Source organism: Pipistrellus kuhlii, unplaced genomic scaffold (genome assembly GCF_014108245.1).
Source record: "Pipistrellus kuhlii isolate mPipKuh1 unplaced genomic scaffold, mPipKuh1.p scaffold_m20_p_8, whole genome shotgun sequence".
In the NCBI taxonomy this organism is placed as follows: domain Eukaryota; kingdom Metazoa; phylum Chordata; class Mammalia; order Chiroptera; family Vespertilionidae; genus Pipistrellus; species Pipistrellus kuhlii.
The window spans coordinates 11,234,802-11,253,135 of record NW_023425584.1 but is presented as its reverse complement, the minus strand read 5'-3'; the positions used below and the strand labels follow the sequence as shown (position 1 = coordinate 11,253,135).

The following is an 18,334-nucleotide window of genomic DNA, read 5'->3' as shown; positions in this document are numbered from 1 at the left end:
TCCCTGCTATCACCTCTAGAATAATAGCAACTATTGAGTGCTCTTTGCCTGGCACCATAAAGGCCCTTAATTATCTAATTTAATGCTCACAGAAGCTCAATGAGGCAGAAATTAGTGTTTCAGTTCTCAGTTGAGGGATGGAAAGGTTAAACACATCTAATGGCACATGGTTCATGAAAGACAACGCCTGAATGTGAGCCCAGCTGAGTATGATTCAAAAAGGCATCAGCTTCCCAGTGCATCCTGCTGCCTCTGAGGGTTGTCCCATATATCTTGATGTTTTTACAAGTTACAGATTTAACAGATCATTACTCAAAGTTTTGAATACTGGTCCTTGTTTCTCAGTTTAATTATGAACCCGAAAAAGAACTCAGTGATAGAATAGACATACCAAACAAAGGACAGTATTTCAGAGGGAAGACAGGGGTGGGTGGGAAGAGATCAACCAAAGAACTTGCATGCATATATGCATAACCTATAGACAAAGACAATAAGGTAGTGAAGGCCCAGGGTGGGTTGGTGGAGAGAAGCAGGCTAGAAGGGGTCAATGGGAAAAAAGGGGACACATATAATACTTTCAACCATAAATATTTTAATAAGCAGAAGACATTAAGATTCACATTCTAATGTAAATCATTGAGCATTCTCTTTAATAGGTCATTAGGGTATAATTAACTCTTTCAAGCTATCAACTGAACAATTTAATGCACTAAAGAGACACTTTTTCTTTAAAATACTCTCATAATCTGAGGATTTCCTGAATTTTCATGTAACTTTACCCAGTCATTAGACAAATCATTTAGTATACTTTGATTTTGAAAAAATACAACTGTTTTTATCATAAACCTAAACTCCAGCTGTAGACATTTTCTAAATCATTAGCATTCTACACAGAATACAGCCCAATCAAATCAGTCTACTTCAATTTCGAAAACAGTAGCTAGTATTCAAAACAAGAACAACACAAATGAGAAAGCCTGAGAACAGACATATTAGGAACTGGATATTTAGAGGATTAGGACTAAAATAGTGATGAACAGAGTTTCAAACATCTCCTGGAATCTAGTTTATCATACTCTGTTACTATATGTAATACAACAAGTAACCAAGTTAAAAAAAACAAAAAACAAACTTAAAACAAAGTCAGTTAACCATCCTTGTTCCTCACCCCAAGAGCAACAATAATGAGTACTGAGGAATTTGAGGTTAGGGCAATAAAATTAAGGAAGAACCTGATTCTCAGAAGATACAATAATGACAGCTCATTTGGCATCAAGCCCTCATAAGAAAGATTCACAAGCATTTAATATCATTCACTGCCTTGCCAAGAAATAGAAATTTTAAAAAGCTGGAGTAGGACAAGGAATGTGTGATAAAGTAAAATGGTGACAATCATCATCATCATCTTCATCCTTTTCTTCCTCCTCCTCCTGCTTCTCCTCCAATATGGAGGTCATTATGAATGACAATTTGCCAATTAAGAATTGCAAACACAAAAACTCAGAAACTAAACTCTCAGTAGTAGTCAAAAATAGGCTTTCTTTGGAAAATTTCATTCAAGAGTTTTGATGCAGAACAATCTCAATCACTGCCTCCTTTCTATCAATAAAATAGTGCTGGGTCTGACAAGATAATATACACTTGTAAAATAAGTAACAATGAAGCACAAGGACTTGATGCAAACATAACATCCCTAGGCACAAATTCATAATCTAGGACAAAAACAAGTTCCTCAGTTCTGAGCCAGCCAACAGGAGAAATGCACAATTCTTCTTCACCTATTCCACTCGCCCAGAGACACACAAGAGCCCTCAGGAATGGCAGAGTATGGGATGACACTACCCTCTTAGTACCATGAACAGGAATCTCAAGAGATGATCCACTTGGTTTCTTTCTCTAGCGCAACAATCTCGACCAAATGGAACACTGAAGCTTAGATTCATCGTCACTGTAGTTTACAAAAGCAAACCTGGGAAAACCCTATCAGGGTCACACAAAAACATTTAACTTATTCCCACATTTCTGTGGATACAAGTCCATAGGTTATCTGCAAAGAATGCATACATTATTTAAAAGGGAACAGCTAAACAAATTGTCCCCAACAGAAATACAAATAAATGGATTAAAAACTGGCTAGCTAACCGTATATAGAGAGAAATCGTAATTGGTAGTCCGTCTAGTTGGGGAGAAGTTTCCAGTTGGGTCCCACAAGGATCGATATTGGGTCCCATTTTGTTTAATATCTTTATAAAAAATCTGGAAGACAAAGTAGAGAATGTGCTAATTAAATTGACTGATGCCACTATATGAAGATTGGTGGTTAAAGTAAAACTATATATAGATAAATGCTATTGGTCTTTAGAAAGACTGATGATCACAGAGAATAGGACTTCTAATTACTTGTATCTTTTTAGTGTATTAAAAAAAACTAATTCCCAGCCCAAGAAATAAATAGATTTAAAAGGTGTTAGTGGCTTTGTATAACACAATGGATAAAGACAATATAGACACAATAAATGGAGAAAATGCAGAGTGAAGAATGCCCCCACTAGAGGTATTTTTGGTGCAGCTTTACTTGGAGAACTGATGGCTATGGGTCTCTTAAAAATAATGCTACTGGAGGCATTTCAGGTATGTGAGAATCAACGTGGTGGAAAGGCAGGAGTAACTAAATTCTCAAATATGTATATACTCAGTTATTAGCAGACAAATAAACAACCTAAAACTTAAATGCAAAAAAGAGAGCTGAAAACTTGAAGACATAAGCAAGAAAAATTGATAACTTTAACCCAAAGCAAATTGTATAATATAAGGAAACACACACACACACACACACACACACACACACACACACACTCACACACACAAATAGGAGAATGCAAGGGATAATAGGAAGGACTCTTCTAACATTAGGAGTGAAACTTTTATTTCTATTTTTTATCTCTCTAGAAGACACTTGGGAAAAAGAAATGTTAAGTAGACCTCTTGTTAGTTTGAGGTTTATTTTAAAAATCTTAGTATTTTGCAATTTAATCTGTCCATTGAAGACGACTGGAAAGTGACATTGCTTGCCAGTCATGGACTCTCATGTAAACAGGTGGGTTTTTTTTTTTTAAGGTGAAAATAAAGACTCACAGGAAGTCAATACAGAGGAGAGATGGAAAATGTGAAAGCGTGCCTTGGGCTCCTGCGTGGCCGGGTTTCCACTTCCCCTCCTCCCTGACCTCAGCGCAGAGAGCACAGTGTAAGGCTCACTTTGGATGAGCTGACTCGCAGCTCCCATCTCTAGGAAACCATCAAGAGAAACATGAAAAAGCCAGTCCCCTGACTACTGACTGATTTTTCCAAAGCAGCCAACAACACTTAGCTGATTACAGGTGCCCCATCTTTGGACAACAAAAAATAACCTAAGAATTACAGCTCAAAAAAAAGGGACATTATTGATTTAAAAAAAAAAAGAAGAAAAAAAAAGAGTGGCACTATTTGCACAAAAGAAAGCTCTGTGCAGTCAGAGCCCAATGTAGGTCTCCCTAATCTTTCATGTTGGGGTCAAAAGGAAACCAGGGGCATCTGGAAGGCTAGCCGGTCACCTTTTTGTTTTAATCTAATCAAGGCAGCTGTGAACATTCTGACCTAAGAAATGACTGATAAAGTTTGAAGTAGTTCATGTGCTGTGGATTTTAAAGCTAATACCTGCTGGTGATACATGATTTCCTTGCTTTGACTTGACAACTTCTGACCTGAAATATTTCTCCGCAGACGATTCCCTCTTTTAGGGATGGGACTGCATCCTATATGCTATTCATGGAAAATATATAAACAAGCTTTGCCAACAGGCCTGGATGGATAATATCTACTGTTTATAACATTTTAATATTTTTCCATTTACTGAGTGCATACCATGTACTGGGGGACTATGTTACACTCTATACAGTATCAAAAACACTCTTCATAAAAGACTATGAAAGAGGAATTAACCCTATTTTACAGATGGGGCAACTGAAGGTTAGCGAGACTCATTTTCTTTTGCCTATTGTCACACAGCTATTAAATGGAGAGTAAGTCTTGCATTTGGCCTCAAAATATTTTTTTACTAACATTGTGCTACATGGTAACTCCTGCTGTGCTAATGCTATGCTTGGTGATCAAAGAAAGTGCAGAAATCACTTGTCTTAGAGAGTTTAAGAGTAAGACAAACATTGTTTCTGGGCTCAGGTTATCATACATAAAATCAGGGAATTGGACTAGAGCAGGGGTCTTTAGCTGGGTGATACTGACATGCTGGGAGGGACAATCTTTGTTATGGGGGACCTGCATGATACACCATCACTGTTCAGCAGCATCCCTGGCCTGGATCTACTAAGGACCAGAAGCAATCCCCTGCCCCCTTTTTTGATACCCCATAATGTCTGCATGCCCTGAGATCCCTGGGCATGACTGCCTGTGTTTTGGTCACTGCACCAGAAGAAGTTGAGGTATGTCTATTGTTCTCTCATATTCTATATTTTGCATTGTGGGTCTACTGTCAGCCAAGAGGACCAGTTTTTTCACCTCCATCTCAGTCCCCTGAATTTAAAACCATCAGTTTGCTGTCAAAATGCCACTCTCTGGGTCTTAAATTTGTCATTTAAATGCAAATTGGTCTGAAAAAAAATTGGAGATATGAAAGTTAAAAAAGATCAGATGGTATTTAGTTAGCTTTGCATTAGGCAATTGATTTAGACTCATTTCAAATGGCAGGGCTATGAGATAGTTTTTATTTATTTATTCATTTTCTTTTCTTTATTAAGGTCACTGTAACAGGACAATCATAAAATGGGTTTAAATAGCACAGCCTGAGAACCACAATGCTACATTAGAATCTATTGACAGTTTTCAATAAATGAAACCTCAGACACTGGAAAGAAGCTGACAGTTTCCCAGACCTTGGTTCATTGGCTTTCAAGGGCCATACTGAAGAACTGCATCCTTACAAATAATGTCAACCAGGAAAGGAGTGCCTTTGGTTAGAGAATAGCCCATTAATCATCAGACCTATGGATATGTGGCTACATTAGTGAGCCAGCAGCTTTCACTGGATTTGCTCCAAAACTCAATGACAGATGTTATTTATGGTCTTCCATCCTTGGAATTAAACTGATGTTCCAAATATTAGAACATCAATTAAATAATCAGTGGTATGGTTAACAGTTCCAGAGGTTTAAAAGGATTACTGTCTTCCTGGTTCCAACAACTCTGAACCACGATGCTTAGGCATACTCCAGGGCAATCAAATGAGAATTTCTGGAGAAGAAACCCAGCCTTCAATATTTTTACTGCTCCCTAGTCATTCAACCAGGTGCTGAAGGCTGAGAATTATTGCCTTAAAGAATGAACCAGTTTACAACTGGGAATTATTTTTTGCCTATGCCTGATGTAAGCAAGATAGTGGCCTCCTGTAGCCAAATGCTTCAGTGATTTTAAGTGGCACATGTGCAAGGCATTCAGTAATTATCTGTCACTTAAGGAGAAAATGATTCTTTTCTCTCCTTCTCCCTGCCCCTCCCCCCCTGCTTCTTCTGATGACTTCAAAGAGGAAGTCTCAGTTTGCTGCTGGTAAGTCTTAAATACATCTCTGTACTTACTTATCTCCCTTCCAAATCCAAGAACACGTAAAGCTCAGGCCCAGAGCCTGCATCTATATAGCCTAGTATTTAATCACATCATTAAATTATTTATTTATTTATTTATTTATTTATTTATTTATTTATTTATACCTAAGCTTATCTTTTAGCAAGTAATACTGATTTATGTGATATGGAATTTCCTTTTTAAATAAATTTAAATAATGTGAGTAAAATTAAAGAGATATAACGTAAATAATAGCACACATCATACTCATATATTGAAAATGTCACAAAGGTGGTTTTCAGGTGACTGTGGTCTTGGCAACCCTAGGGTTAAATAAAGGGCATCTAAATGTGTCACAGATTTGGATTGTAATTGTGCCTCCATCGCTAATTATCTTCATGATTTGTGGAAAATTACCCATTCCCTTCCCTGGGCCATGGTTTCCTTATCTGCTAAGCAAGACCTTTGGCCTATATTGCTGGCATTCTTCTATGAGTTTAAGAAGCAAGGAAGGCCTGCCGCCGCATTTACCTTGTTGACATCCAGGCGCATCTTATCACTGTTGGCGCTCGCCCTCTCGGCTGCTTTCTTTTGGCGTTGGGGTCCCCTCCCAAAGAAGATGTAGTTGACCAAAGCATATTCCAGAAGGGCCATGAATACAAAGACAAAGCACCCCATCAGGTACATGTCAATGGCCTTCACATAGGGGATTTTAGGGAGAGTCTCCCGGAGGTGAGTATTGATGGTGGTCATTGTAAGGACAGTTGTAATTCCTGGAAAAAGAAAAAAAGAGAGTTAGAATAATAATGCTCCGGTGTCCTTGCTGCTCTCATTACAGCTGGAAAGATTACTGTGCTCTTTTAGTCATTCATATATGCCACAAACTATTTACTGGGCACTTATTATAGCCCAGCTCTGTGACAGGCCATGGAGATATGCACAAATTATCTATTTATCATAAACATTAATTGTTTACAATCCTCCGTTAGTTATATGTACACATTACAGTTATATATCTAATGGAAGGGGGTTGAAAAGTGAATTAAATGCTGCTGTGTTAGATACCAGTAGGCTGTGTGTTGAGAATATAGAGGAAACACAGATTTTGGAGCTCCATTTTGAAGAATGAGTGGGAGTCATCCAGACAACTCAGGACTGAAGATCAAAAGTGAAGTTAAAATTAGATGTAAGGGCGTTGGTGGTGGAGAGAGCTTTCTGTGTGGAGTGAAGGTATACAGTTCACTGAAAGACTCTCAAAAAGTCAACGTGGGTATGTGAAGATATGGTGGGAAGAATGGTGAGGAGAGTGAAGGTTAAATAAGAGCTACTTCATGTAGGGTCATATATACAGAGCCTGGTGAGGAATTTGAACTTGAACTTATAGGCAATGTGGGGCCACTGGCCAGTTTGGAACAGGGAGATATAGGGACAAATTTTGTTTATGATAGTCACTCTGATAGCTATGGGGGTGGATATAGTGAGGCATACAAGTCAGGAATAAAGAACACTCTTTAAAAGTGTTCCCCCCCCCCCAGAATAATTTGTTAGAAAGGGGAAATAAAATAATTACAACAGTAGAAAAATCAATCACTGCATTTTATAGATGAGATGGACAAATGATTGTAAAAATGTGGAAACTGCAGAGGAGGATAATAGAGAAGTTGAAATCTAACCTTCATGTTCCTAGGTGGGGCATCGATGCATGTAATACACAGATAATTATACAGAAGTATTACAAGATTCCTTATGGAAAATGCCACACTAAGTGATGGCATTTATAATTATAATTATTCATCTAGCTGTGTAAGCACCTCTAACTGGGGGGAGTAGTCTCCCTCAAAGGTGTAATTGGAGGGGTAGACATTGCTACACAGGAAAAAGCACGGGGTCCAGAGTCCCTCGTAGGATAAATTCCTTGTGAAAATAGGCAGAGCTCAGAGTCAAGATCTCACAGGTGGGAGGTTAGGCAGTAAACATGTGAACAGGGACCTCTCCGACTCAGAAACCTGTGTCCTTAAACACTACCTAGTTAACACATCCCAGAAGTTAAGTTTCATTTCTATCAATTTTTTTTTGGAACGTAAGTTTCCTGATTTAATTTTCTCTCTCTAATAAGATTATAATTTTCGTCTTGTTTTTATACATGATCCTAAAACAAATATAGAAATTTTTTTTTAATAAATATGCTTTTCTAAAAATTGATTTTAAACAGAGAAGAAGGGAGAAAAAGAGAGGGAGAGAAATAGAAACATCAATGAAAGAAAAACATCTATCAACCACTTCCTGCATGTCCCTCACTGGGAATCGAGCCCACAACCCAGGCCTGTGGCCTGACCAGGATTTGAACCAGTAACCTTTTGGTGCATGAGTCGATGCTCAACCACTGGGCAACACTGGCTCAGCATAAAAATAAATAAATTTGAGCACCTGATTCTGAACAAGACCAGAAAAACCCTGGCCTTGCTTTAGAGCTAGGTGTCTTATAATTCTCAGATTTTTCTTTTTTATTACAATATTAATCTTTTTGAAGCATTTCCCAATTTTATTTTTCTCTTTTTTATGTTAACCACAGATTATCCTGTATGTCATGTATATCATAAAACTGACAATCCTGATTTTACTATTTATCTAAATCTCATTTTAAGGCATTTCTGACCTAGTAATGAATTATTCACACAGGGAGATGGATGAATTGGGGGAAAAATAAAGAGAGTGAGAACTCATGGATATGGACAACAGTGTGGTGATTGCAGTGGTGGAGGGTGGGGTGGAAGAGGCTATAGAAGGGATGAATAGTGATAGAAAAAAATTAAATAAAATTTATATAAATAAGTAAGTAAATTACTTATTATTCCTATTATAGACATAAAATAGTTAACAAATATTCAATTTGAAATAGATATTTACAAATTTCATTCATTCCTTTACTCAGCAAATATTCCCTGAACATCATTTTCTATGAGAGACACTATAGATGTAATGGAAGCAAAATTAGATATTGACCTTTCTCCAAAGGATCTTCCAGTACCAGGAGGAAAATGACATCACAAACCAAAAGAATGCATAACAGTGGCTGGCCTACAGATGAAAGCTCTCTAGCACTTTAAGAGGTTAAGGCACGGGGACCTGACTCAGAACAGGATGTTATTACTCTCCCTTCCTCCCCAGAACTACTACAATCTAAGCTCAACCCAGCAGCCAAAGTGATTCCTTCAAAACTGAAATCAAATCATGTTACCTCTTTGCTCAAAAACTCTGTTGCTCAGCATAAAAGTGAAGCCTTTATCATGGCCCCCAAACCACCTCGTAATCTTTTCGTCCCCTCTCACACACACTGTCCTAGCTCCTGAGCTCTCTCTGCATTTGCCTCGCTGCCACCTCACTGATGTGCTCATGGCCTGGAATATTCTTATCCAGATAACTGTGGCTTTTCATCTTCTTCAAGTCTGTTCCATTGACAATTTCTGAGTAAATTATTCTACACTGATTATTCTACACTGTGCACCCTGGCATCACCAACCTCCCTTTGCTTATTTCCTGCAATAGACTTACCATATTATATAATTTGCATGGCTATTCAATTTATTGTCTATCTTTTGCTGCTGGAACATAACTTCCAGAAGGGCACGGGTTCATCTCCAGTGCTGAGAGTATCTGGCATGGCACATAGTAGGCATTCAACAAGTACTTGTTGAATGAATAAATAAATGACTTCTTCAAGGAAGTAACAATTGCATTGAGATCTCATGGTGGAGAAGTTAACATTTCAAAATTGAAAGGAATTAGTTAGGACTCAAAATAATAAAGATTGTGTAGAAGGTCATAAATTTACTATATCTGGAGTTAGCAACATAAAAATGTCCATGAAGTAGAATTTATTATATCTCTTTGGTTGTATAACAAAAGAAAAACCAAACATTAGCTAACTGATGCTATACGAAATTTTTGCTCAGTTTTCTCCTGTCCCCTGCCATTTCAGTCCAAAATATTCATAAGACTTTAGACTTCTTTCTGCTTAGCTACTTTTTACACAACTACATTTTCCTGTTTTTTTTTGTTTTTGTTTTTGTTTTTGTTTTTGCTCAGAAAACAAAAAGATGGGAGGGACATCTACCCAGGTAAAGAAGCACAGATAGAAATTTAATAATTATCAAATGATATTACATGAATTATGCTTCAATAAAAATATCACATGGATGGGACTAATTACATTACCAACAGCTATCTAGTTAACTAATTTTTGACATGAAAGAGCTTTAATATGTGTTTAATTGATTTAATGCTGGATCAGATCATCCAAAGTCTCAGAGTCAAATCCTTGTAATATGTGCAGTTTGGTTTCATCATGTGTTACAAATTCCAGGGAAGAAAAGTGCGTTTCTGGACACAAACGCACGCATGCACACACACGCACAAGCACGCACATGCACCCACGCACCCACGCATGAGTCAAACTCTGCAAGCAGACAGAAAATGGCCTACCTAATGCCACTCTTGCAGCTGAAGCATCGTAATTAATCCAGAAGGAGACCCAGGAGAGGATAGTGATCAGGATGGAAGGCATATACGTTTGCAGAATAAAGTACCCAATGTTTCTCTTCAGCTTAAAACTGAGGGACAACCTGGGATAGGAACCTGGAAAGGCAATTTTAGAATATCATCATTAGCATTCTATACTCCTAGGATACTTTACTTTAAAGGCCCCTAGGTAGTCTGTATATTTTCCTAAATTCAAATCTAGCTCCTGGTGAAGAGCAAGCACTTTCTTCTGCAAAAGTTGTCTGAGAACACTGGGTTTTTAATTAGCAAGATTACATCCCACCGTCATCGGTCATTAAAAGAATTCCCGGTTTTCTCTGCTTGGGCTCATGTACTGGATCAGAAGGTACTCATTATCTACAGCTGTGATGACAAGACAATTTGGGACAGTCCCTTTGTTCCCCCTCAATTGTTTCTCAGCAAGCCCACCCATTAAGATTTTTTTTTTTTTAATATCAGAATCAGGCTGCATACCCTGATGCTAGTAAAGAATGGCTAGTTCTTCACACACAAAGCCCCAGTATAGTTTTAAGTCTGGATCAAGTCTGTACTTAAGGCAATGCAGCAACTCCCTGAATTTTCAGGATGGTTTTCAAGTGTAGGCATTATTTTTTTTTTCTTCTAAAATCAGTGTATTTATCAAAGTTCTGAAGCAGGAGTGGGAAACGTTAGCCCATGGGCCACATAAGGCCCACAAAATAATTTGTTCTGGCCCTGTCAAGGCATTATGGTGAGTTAATTAAATGTTTGACCAAAAAGAGCAGGCTAATTTTTTCGTTGATCATTTTCTGTGGCCTGCGAATGCTGTCATAAATATCCAAATGGCCTAGGCAGAAATAAAGGTTCCCCACCCTCGTTCCAAAAGGCATCCCTGACCTACTCAAAGGTGGAGAATCACTATTCCTGAGCAATATCTGTAGGAGATACATCTAAAGCATCACATTCCTGAAGCGGGGTCCTTTGTGGTGATCTGGGGTTTACACTTTAGATGATATATGTAACAGAACACAGCCTTAGAACATAAACAGTTCACACTGATAAATCATGTCTTAATGTGAAAGTAAGAGTATTTTATGTAGGAACTCATTTCTACAGAGTTTTAGCAATTCAAAGAACTTCACACTTAGGAAAAGTTTCAGTTATTATTGTTCTTTTTTTATAGCAAAAAGCTACACTGTATTCTTACTAAGTTATGCAACTCTTGCCTGAAGTTGTTTGTAGGGACAGGAAGTACCCGAATCAGAGAGGAAATCTCAAAATTTACCATTATAAGGCTATTTCCATGTACGGGATTCACTCCAATGAGACATATTCCTGTGGGCTTATTATTTTTCCTTTTAATGAACGATGTAGCAAATTACCACTTTACTGGGATTTCTTGTTAAAAATTTGTGCTGATGATATCAAGTTTGACAACCTAAAAACCTCAATTCGAGTAGAGTAAGGGCAGCAAAGGCATCAGGATAATTTAAGGATCTAGAAGGGTGTTTACCTGCAAAACAGGGGGCACACTACATAAAGCAATTCCTGTCCTCTGGGGGAAATGTGAAATTCTCCTACCCTACTCTCTTTCGCTGTGGTCAGACTTGAGTGAACTGTGACTTGGTTTATTCCCAGAGTGTTTGAAAGAATGAGGATCAATTCTGTGAGATGCATAAAATCAAGGGAATAACTGACCCGGGTCTTCATTTCTTTCTCTATTCTGTCTACGACAATGATGGTCAATGAGAGACACAGCACTAAGACTCTCAGTGCTGCAGGGGGTGCCTTCAGGAAAATAACTGGATGGGCTGCAAATGAGCAATGAACTTGATGGGGACGTGAGGGTTTTCAGCAGATCTCAGTCTTCTAGAGTCACTATCCTTCCCAGGGACCCGATCCAGAAATAAGTGACCCCTGTTTATAAAGGATGATGACTCTTTTACCTTAATCCTCTTCCCTGATACAAACCTGTGGAGAAAACAACCTTTTTGGTGATGAGTTTGTAATCTACAATGGAGAACTGTGGAAGTTCGATCTTTGTTACTCCCGTTACTGCTTTATCTTCCCCACGCCAGTAAAACTCAATGTCGTCAGTGGTATATCCATCTGTAAAGAAAACATATACACACATACAGATGCACAAAATGAAAAACAGACAAAACAGACAGAATAAAGTTTAGTAGATGAATTTCATAAATGATAATAGCTACCGTTAGAGGGTATTATTATACGTTAGGTACCTCAAGTATATTAGCACATTTAATCCCCACAACAAACTCATGAGGGAGGCATAATTAGCCCCCCAAAAGGAATCACAGGCTTAGAGAAATTAACAGCTCACATTAAGTCTTGCATAGTTAGAAAGTGGCATAGTTAGAACTTGAACCTAGGTTTATCTGAGTATGAATCTCATTCTCTCAAACACCATATTATTATATAACCCTGATGGCACTCTCAGAGAAGACAAAAGAAGAGGAACATCATTTAAGTTATCAGTACAGCACTGAATGCTATTGCTATCAAACTTCCCCCCTCCGTATAAGATATTTGAATTATAATATTTGAGTTTCATGTCAGAAGAGAAATGATTATTAAGAGAGTCACTAATTTGTTAATACTCATAGATATGACCTCCAAATTTGATTTTGTAGTATATCTGAATTTCAAAATTCTCTCTAAAACAAACCTCAAAACAACGTTGATTCTAATAGTTTTAAGAAATAAATACAAATGTATAGTGTATACTATAGATGCAAGGTTTATTTAGAAGGTATGCTTCCGTTCATTTGACAACTATTTACTGAGTATCTATTCTGCTCATCAGTGAGCAGATGCTGGGGATAGGACTCTGTACAATAAAGACGTGTCCTCTGTTATAATGATATTTCCAATTCACGGGACAGAGTAGAATAAGGACACATATTCTAATAAGTAAGTAAACATATAACTGCAACATATAAGCACATATTAGATCCTAACAATGCTGTACAAGGAAGCATGCAATGAAATCCAGTGAATATGGATACTATATATACTAATCCCCCACAACCTCCATCAAAGCATATATTATCTTTGTGTATCCTAATTGTCTCTTCAAAGAACTTTTGTATCTTGATAGTTGAATTTTTAAAGTATAGGAAACAGTAAAGATATTGTCTCCCAATTTCAAAAGCAATGAAATAAATTAAAAAATTACCCAAGATTTTTTGCCTTTTGACATGTGACTAGCTAGCGTAACACTGAGGACTAGAATTACAATCCTCTGACTCTTAGTACTTATGGTTTTGAATAAACCACATTGCCTCTAAAGAGACTCAGAGAGTCAGATCTCCAAAAAAGCGAACAGAAATATTTTTTCAAAGAACTGCAATGCCCTAGATTTGAACATTTATATAAACCATACACAGCTCAGGCAGTGTCTTAACTTTTCTAGAAATCTGCAGTCCTCCTTATTCATAGACGCAATGCTGCAGTAATACAGATTTTAGGAAGTGTTATTGAGACTTGAACTTCTGGTTTTGCATCTATAGGTTTCTGGATAATAGCTAATGATTTTGAAAAGGCTTGTTTAATTGAGAACATCATAAATTATATTGTAATTAAAATTGGAGTTTCATTATATTATAAACTACCAACATTTTTATTAGCGTGATCTCATTCAGAGTCCTTTGTTTTGTTAGACAATGTCTTTCTGCATATATAACTTTGATTTTTAAAGCAAAGTCCAAGGGAACGGCATAGTAAACAGATTCTCAGAAAAGAGCTTTTTACTCCCCATTAATCTACCTCATCATATTCTTTAACTTATCCTCAGAACGGGGTATCTGTCCTAAAAGAGAACTTTCCTAATATGACCCTGGGGACCCTCACAGTTCAGAGCTTCCTCTCAAATATAATCTAATTTCTCATTTGTCATTTGCACACATGTCTGTTATGAAATTGTTTTAAATCAATGACAATCCCACTTTTGATAAAACAGTTTAAAATAGAAAGAAAAAATAAATTTGCTCAGAGAATGAACCTCGATAGTTAGAAATGCATTACAAAATCGAACCTGTGGTATATAAATATAAATAAAGGTATTTATTAAACCAGAAGGCAATCGTGTTGTGTGTGTGTGTGTGTGCGTGTGTGTGTGTCTCTCTGTGTGTGTGTGTTTAATAAAAGCTTTTGTCAAATGCGGCCATCTTCAAAAGAAGAGGTTGAGAGGAAACTCTCACCATTTCCCATAGAGGATTAAGTCTAACCTGGTGAGGGGTATATTTCTGGTCCTGCAGCTTCCTCTCTTCAGTATCTACCTTCTTCGTCCAGCACCACAAAGCTAACAGCAGCTCTCTGCAGGCAGAGGCACCAGCTATGGCCCTGGACTACAGTCATCATCATCATCACTATTCATAGAGTTATTTTTGCTGAAAAACTGAGTTGCTACTTGTAAAATACAATGTTTAACAAGGTTAGCTAGTACCTTCTTTTCAATACCTTTGCTGTTATTTCATGAGCAAATACATGGATGTGCACAATGAGAAACCCAGCTGTTCAATCAAGGACACTTACAGAACTCTCCAAAATGTTTGGAAATTATAATAAAACATTTAAGTTTATTTTGATATTTAGGATTTTGGAATCTGACACCAGAGAGCAATGTGTTGTGTATACAACTTGGTTAGTGCTGGTCTTAAAAAACCAAATCTTCTTGACTTCATTTTGGTTTAACCTAGTATAGAATATTTCAAATGGAAATATTTCGATGTGCTTGCATCATCGATTTCTGAAGATGAAAGACGAACAATCCCTGACAGTGCCAGGATGGTCAAGTTCAAAGCTAGCTCAGATACTGTGTGGATTACCTAAAAGCAAACCTAGTTTTCGTTTTCTTTGAATTTTCTCTGGAGGAACAGTGAGCAGTCTTTCAAAGTGATTAAAAAATAAAACATATGCAAATATATATGACCTGACTTTTACAGCTTTCATAATAATAATGAGAATAATTAGATTTCTTGTAAAATATATCAGAAGGGGGGTGGTGCACAGGACATCTTCATTAATGTCTTGCAAATTAAATTCATCTTTTATATTTTATTCATGGGATTCTAGAAACTGAGTCATTAAATTCTATTGTATTCTTATTATTAAAACCATAACCCAGATAAATTCAGATGGCCTATGAGTAATCCAAAATACAAATTTATTGGAATTTACTTGGAGGACTTAAAAACTGTATAAAATGTTACAAGTCTCAGATGAGGATAAATATGCAAATCTATATAAGACATGAATGATAAATAAGCTATCTTTCAAATATTGATAAAAACAACCTATATAATAAAACAGTAATATGCAAATTGACCATCACACCTTTGTACAAGATAGCTGCCACAAGATGGCCTGCAGGGGAGGGCAGCTGTGGGTGACAGGGCTGGCAGAGAAGGGAAGTTGGGGGAAACTGGGCTGGTGGGGGAGGGAGGGAGGGGGTTGTGGAGGGGGGTCAGTTGGGGTAATTGGACTGGCAGGGGAGCAGTTAGGCACTGATAAGGCTGGCAGTAGAGTGGTTAGGGGGTGATCAGGCTGGCAGGCAGAAGTGGTTAAGGGCAATCAGAGAGGCAGGCATGCAAGCAGTTGAGAGTCAGCTGTTCTGATTGTGAGAAGGATATCTGACTGCCAGTTTAGGCCTGATCTCTGTGGGGTCCCAGACTGGAGAAGGTGAAGGTTGGACTGAGGGACAACCCCCACTCCCAAGTGCATGAATTTTGTGTACTGGGCCTCTAGTCTATTATATGAGAGGTAAGGAGTAAAAATGCCATTTTAACAATACTCACTAACTGAACACGTTCTCAAAATTATGGCATTTTCTTATTACATAAGATGGCATTTTAAAACTTTTTCTCTCTTAATGTCAGTCTGCATGTCTACTTTGTTATCTACTAAATAAATATTTCTTTTTAGAAGAATTTACTGTACAAAGGATAAGAACTTACCAAGAAATTAAACAGTGGTGACTGGTGACGTCATTTTTTTTTCAAGAGGAAAATTAAAATTACTTTTTTTTCCCCTGGCTACTTATTTAAACTTAGTTCCTCAAATCATCTGCTGAGTATTGTAGAGTAATTATCTATCTCCCAGTGTATCTAACATAGCAATCATCATACAATAGCACAGTAGTTGGTTTAACCTGTTAATTCTCAGTCATCACATCAACTTCTGACAATTGAGAATTATGGGTTGGGAATAATTCACACTGTGATAGGTGGTTTATATATTTTTAAAGAACTATCTTATCTCTAATTCCCTGCCTTTTATATTTCCATCACAGCACTTTAAAAATGTTTTTGAATTGAATACCTCATTGTAAAAAAAAAAAATTAATGTATTACTGCCTTATTAGCATTTAAAATTCTATCGGTTTTTAAATATCTACTAGTAAAAATTTATGTTCTGAGGAACACTAAGCCTGCATCACATGCTTCATGGAAGAGGCTTCTTCAGTCCACATATTGCTGAGTCACTGCATATTGTGGCCCCCTCTTATAGTTACAAACATGTCACAGAATTTAGGAAATCCCACAATAAACAATTTATTTAACTTTACTTACCACTGGAATTTCCCAAACCTATTGACCATATGCATTTTACTTTATTTTATTTTTTTTAGGATATAAAACATGCCCACCCAGATGTGTTCCATAAATTGCTGGAGGTATTCATACATTTTAGGGTGATTTATTAATGTTCCCCGAAAAGCCAGGTAAACCCTTGGGAAGGCTTATTACTCCCCAGAAACTCAGCTTGCTTCTTTAGCGGATTAAACATTTTTTTCATCTAAAAAACATTTGCAAATAACAGAGATCAAATTGTCTTTTTTTCCATTTTTTATTAAGGTATTATAAATGTACATATCTCTTACCATTGCGCCCCCCCCCCCCCCACTCCCATAAATGCCTTCACCCCCCTGAGTTTTGCATCAATTGTCTTTTAATGTAACAAGGCAGACAGACATCTCTGGAAAGCAGCACAACTGGATGTAGGAAGGTGAGCATTTTCAAGACTCACTCCACAGTCAGATCCCACTCCGCTCCACCAGAGGCCCGTGTGCTGTGCAAAGGACAAGACCCAGTGCAGCCCACGGCCCATGAAACGTGCAGGGAGTTTTCAAGAGGGCGAGGCACACTTGTCAGCCACAATTCCTTAAATTCGGCAATGCAAGCCTCTCAAGGCCACTCTGCGTGATTGCCCTGACTCCATAATTGCATCCTATTCTTCACTCTACTCTTCAGATGGCCCGAGAGACACCGTTTCTGTGAAGTCAAATCACCTCTAGACTCCGAGCAGCTCAAAATCATCGGCCGAGGGTAAGGCAGACGTGATTACTCAGTGGCATCTTAGTGAGGACACCATCAAGTAATGGCCCAGAATTCATCCCACATCAAAGATGACCTACTTCTGGTGCTATGACTACTTTTAAATTCAAATCTTATGATGTGAAAGAATAGGAAATCAGCACAATCAAGTGAAATGTCAGGTTTTGTGCTTTAAAGATCACCTCTTAACTTGAATTTCAATGCAAGTCTCAGTCTTTGTTGTCTCCGTATGGAAGCAGGATGATCCGGTGACTGTGTCTGTGCATTTAGCTACACCGGGTTCCTTAAATCTTTCTTTCCAATGTCTGGAGGGATGAAGCCATTCAGCTAGTGGTCCAAGTAAGAGAAAGCAAGGTGAGCCAGCACTGAGCTTGGGCTGCTAGAGGCCTGGAAGCTTCCCTTAGCTCGTTCAGAACCTCCCAGGAACCTGCCAGGCATCCCTAGATCACACTTTGAGTAGCACTGCTTTAGAGGATCTCTAATTTGAAAATTAAGGAAAGCTCTAAATAATTCATTTAAATTTAAATTATTACAAATTACCAAAAACTAGCAATCTTATTTCTTTTAGCAGAAATAAAAACAATTTCCTTTTGAATAGCTGGGGGCCTTTGTGTGTTTCATGCTTTTTAGTTGGCTCCGACTTCTGGTGAGCCTATGAATGAGTGACGGCCACAATACCTTGTCCTCTTGGCCTCAGCAGCACTGCTCAACTCCTGCAGATTCATGCCTACAGCTTCTTTATGAAGTCAATCCATCTCATGTTTGGTCTTCCTCTTTTCCTGCTGCTTTCTGTTTTCCTCAGCATTATTGTCTTTTTCAAATAACCCTGCCTCCTCAGGATGTGCCCA

General features: G+C 37.8%; 1 protein-coding gene across 2 annotated transcripts in view; it reads right to left on the bottom strand.

The window, feature by feature from the left end:
* The window catches only part of GABRB2 (gamma-aminobutyric acid type A receptor subunit beta2), a 188,845-nt gene that overhangs the window by 23,540 nt on the left and 146,971 nt on the right, over nt 1–18,334 (bottom strand). The window contains exons 6-9 of one of the 2 annotated variants that reach the window (XM_036424327.2): nt 12,100–12,237; nt 10,093–10,245; nt 6,142–6,383; nt 2,143–2,256 (exon numbers count right to left, since the gene is read on the bottom strand). In XM_036424327.2, coding sequence (XP_036280220.1) covers nt 2,143–2,256; nt 6,142–6,383; nt 10,093–10,245; nt 12,100–12,237 — 647 coding nt within the window. The remainder of the gene's footprint in view (nt 1–2,142; nt 2,257–6,141; nt 6,384–10,092; nt 10,246–12,099; nt 12,238–18,334) is intronic. The other variant, XM_036424328.2, reaches the window with a different exon arrangement.